The 1,513-nt window shown below is 50.9% G+C and overlaps 1 protein-coding gene across 1 annotated transcript; it reads right to left on the bottom strand.

The window, feature by feature from the left end:
• Positions 1-348: 348 nt before the first annotated feature.
• PNMA1 (PNMA family member 1) lies at positions 349-1,308 on the bottom strand. Its single transcript, XM_044989128.1, is given in 1 exon segment — positions 349-1,308. A coding segment is annotated over 1 exon segment (960 nt).
• Between the last annotated feature and the right edge of the window lie 205 nt (positions 1,309-1,513).

Raw genomic sequence — 1,513 nt, 5'->3', positions numbered from 1 at the left:
CCGGCAGCAGAAGAAGGATTGTCCTTTCCCTTGCTGACGGGGTGGTGCAGAGGTTCTAAATGTAGTCCTCTGGACCATGGTACCAGAAGGTTCCTTGCACCTCGAAGTCTTTGCTGAATCAAAGGTATTCTGTAGTTCAGTCACTTTCTGTGTCAGGGCCTGCACTTGCTGGATAAGTTCCTCTTGAGGATTTACCATTAGTGCCTTGGGCGTCCGCATGGATGTTGTACCAGTTGCCTGGTGTTGCTGCACCTCCCAAATCTCGCCAGCTGCTTGCCTCTCTTCTTCCTCTTGGACCTCTTTTATTAGGCAAGAGTAACTTGGTGGATTATCTTGCCGTTCCCTTAATCAAAGGTGGAGAAGGATTGGGTTCTGATACTGAATTCCTCTCACAATCTGAGCCAATCTAGTCCGGTCCATTTGCTCGACTGCTACTGCTCCCCTCATGATGGCTCTCTGTAATAATTTCTCCAACCTCTGGATATAGGCAGAAACCTTCTCTCCCTTTTGTTGCCTCGCATTGAGGAACTTGCAATAAGCATCCTCTGAACCCTCAGTTCTCCCAAAGGCGTGATCCAGGGCGTCCAGGCAGTCCTTCATCTTGACCCCAGGGTTACTGAGCTTTAGGGTGCGAATCATATCTAGGGCTGGCCCCCTGAGACACTCCACTAGTCGCCTTCTCTTTTCAGCATCCGGCACTGCCCACTCCTGCAGCATCTCAGTGGTGTGCTCCAACCAGGGCTCAAATGCTTCCTCCCCAGGTATTGGGGTGGGACCCCCAGAAAACAATCTCAGTTTACGATAGGAGCTTGACTCAGGGTGAGGTGGCATAACTTTCTCTAATACATGCCCCAAAGCTTTCATCCACTCATCAGGTGAAGGAGCAGGCTCCTGTTGTGGGGCTTCCGGCTTAAGGCCCAATAGACCCGCCATATCAGCCAAAGTTTTTCCCTCTTTCCCCAAAAAGGCCGACATTTTCTTTAAAAACTCTACATCAGGGGTAGGGGCTGGTGAGGGCTGGCTCCCAGTGGTTATTACCTTTCACTCACCATCTTCCACTGCTATCCTGCCTGGAACCTGTAGAGGGTCCACAGCCGAGGGCAGCTCACACAGTACAGCAAAAGCCCCCTCCTCCCTCACAAACATGCGCCCACGCATTTTACACTTACGCAGGTACTCAGTGGATGACCTTAAGATAGGTTCTACTGAGCCCTCATCAACTGCCTCCAGCACCCCCGTTACCAGGAGACAGTTCCTGGGGTCAATATTCACCCCCTTGCACCAGTCCTCTAACAAGAGTAGGGCCATTATACAAACTCTAATCTGTTCCAAATACAACAAGTCAAAACAACAAGGTAATTTGTGGTTTTCCCAATTCAATGGATCACCCAAGATGTGCTTGCGAGGGGTACTGACCCAGTATCCCGGACGAGCCCCCAAAAATGTAACCCCTCCACCAGGCTGAAACGATAGCAGCAAGGGCCAGGTTCAATACATAGGGGTCCCTTCCCCA

The sequence above is a fragment of the Mauremys mutica genome, chromosome 15, assembly GCF_020497125.1.
Source record: "Mauremys mutica isolate MM-2020 ecotype Southern chromosome 15, ASM2049712v1, whole genome shotgun sequence".
NCBI lineage: Eukaryota > Metazoa > Chordata > Testudines > Geoemydidae > Mauremys > Mauremys mutica.
This window is presented reverse-complemented; position numbering and strand designations above follow the sequence as displayed.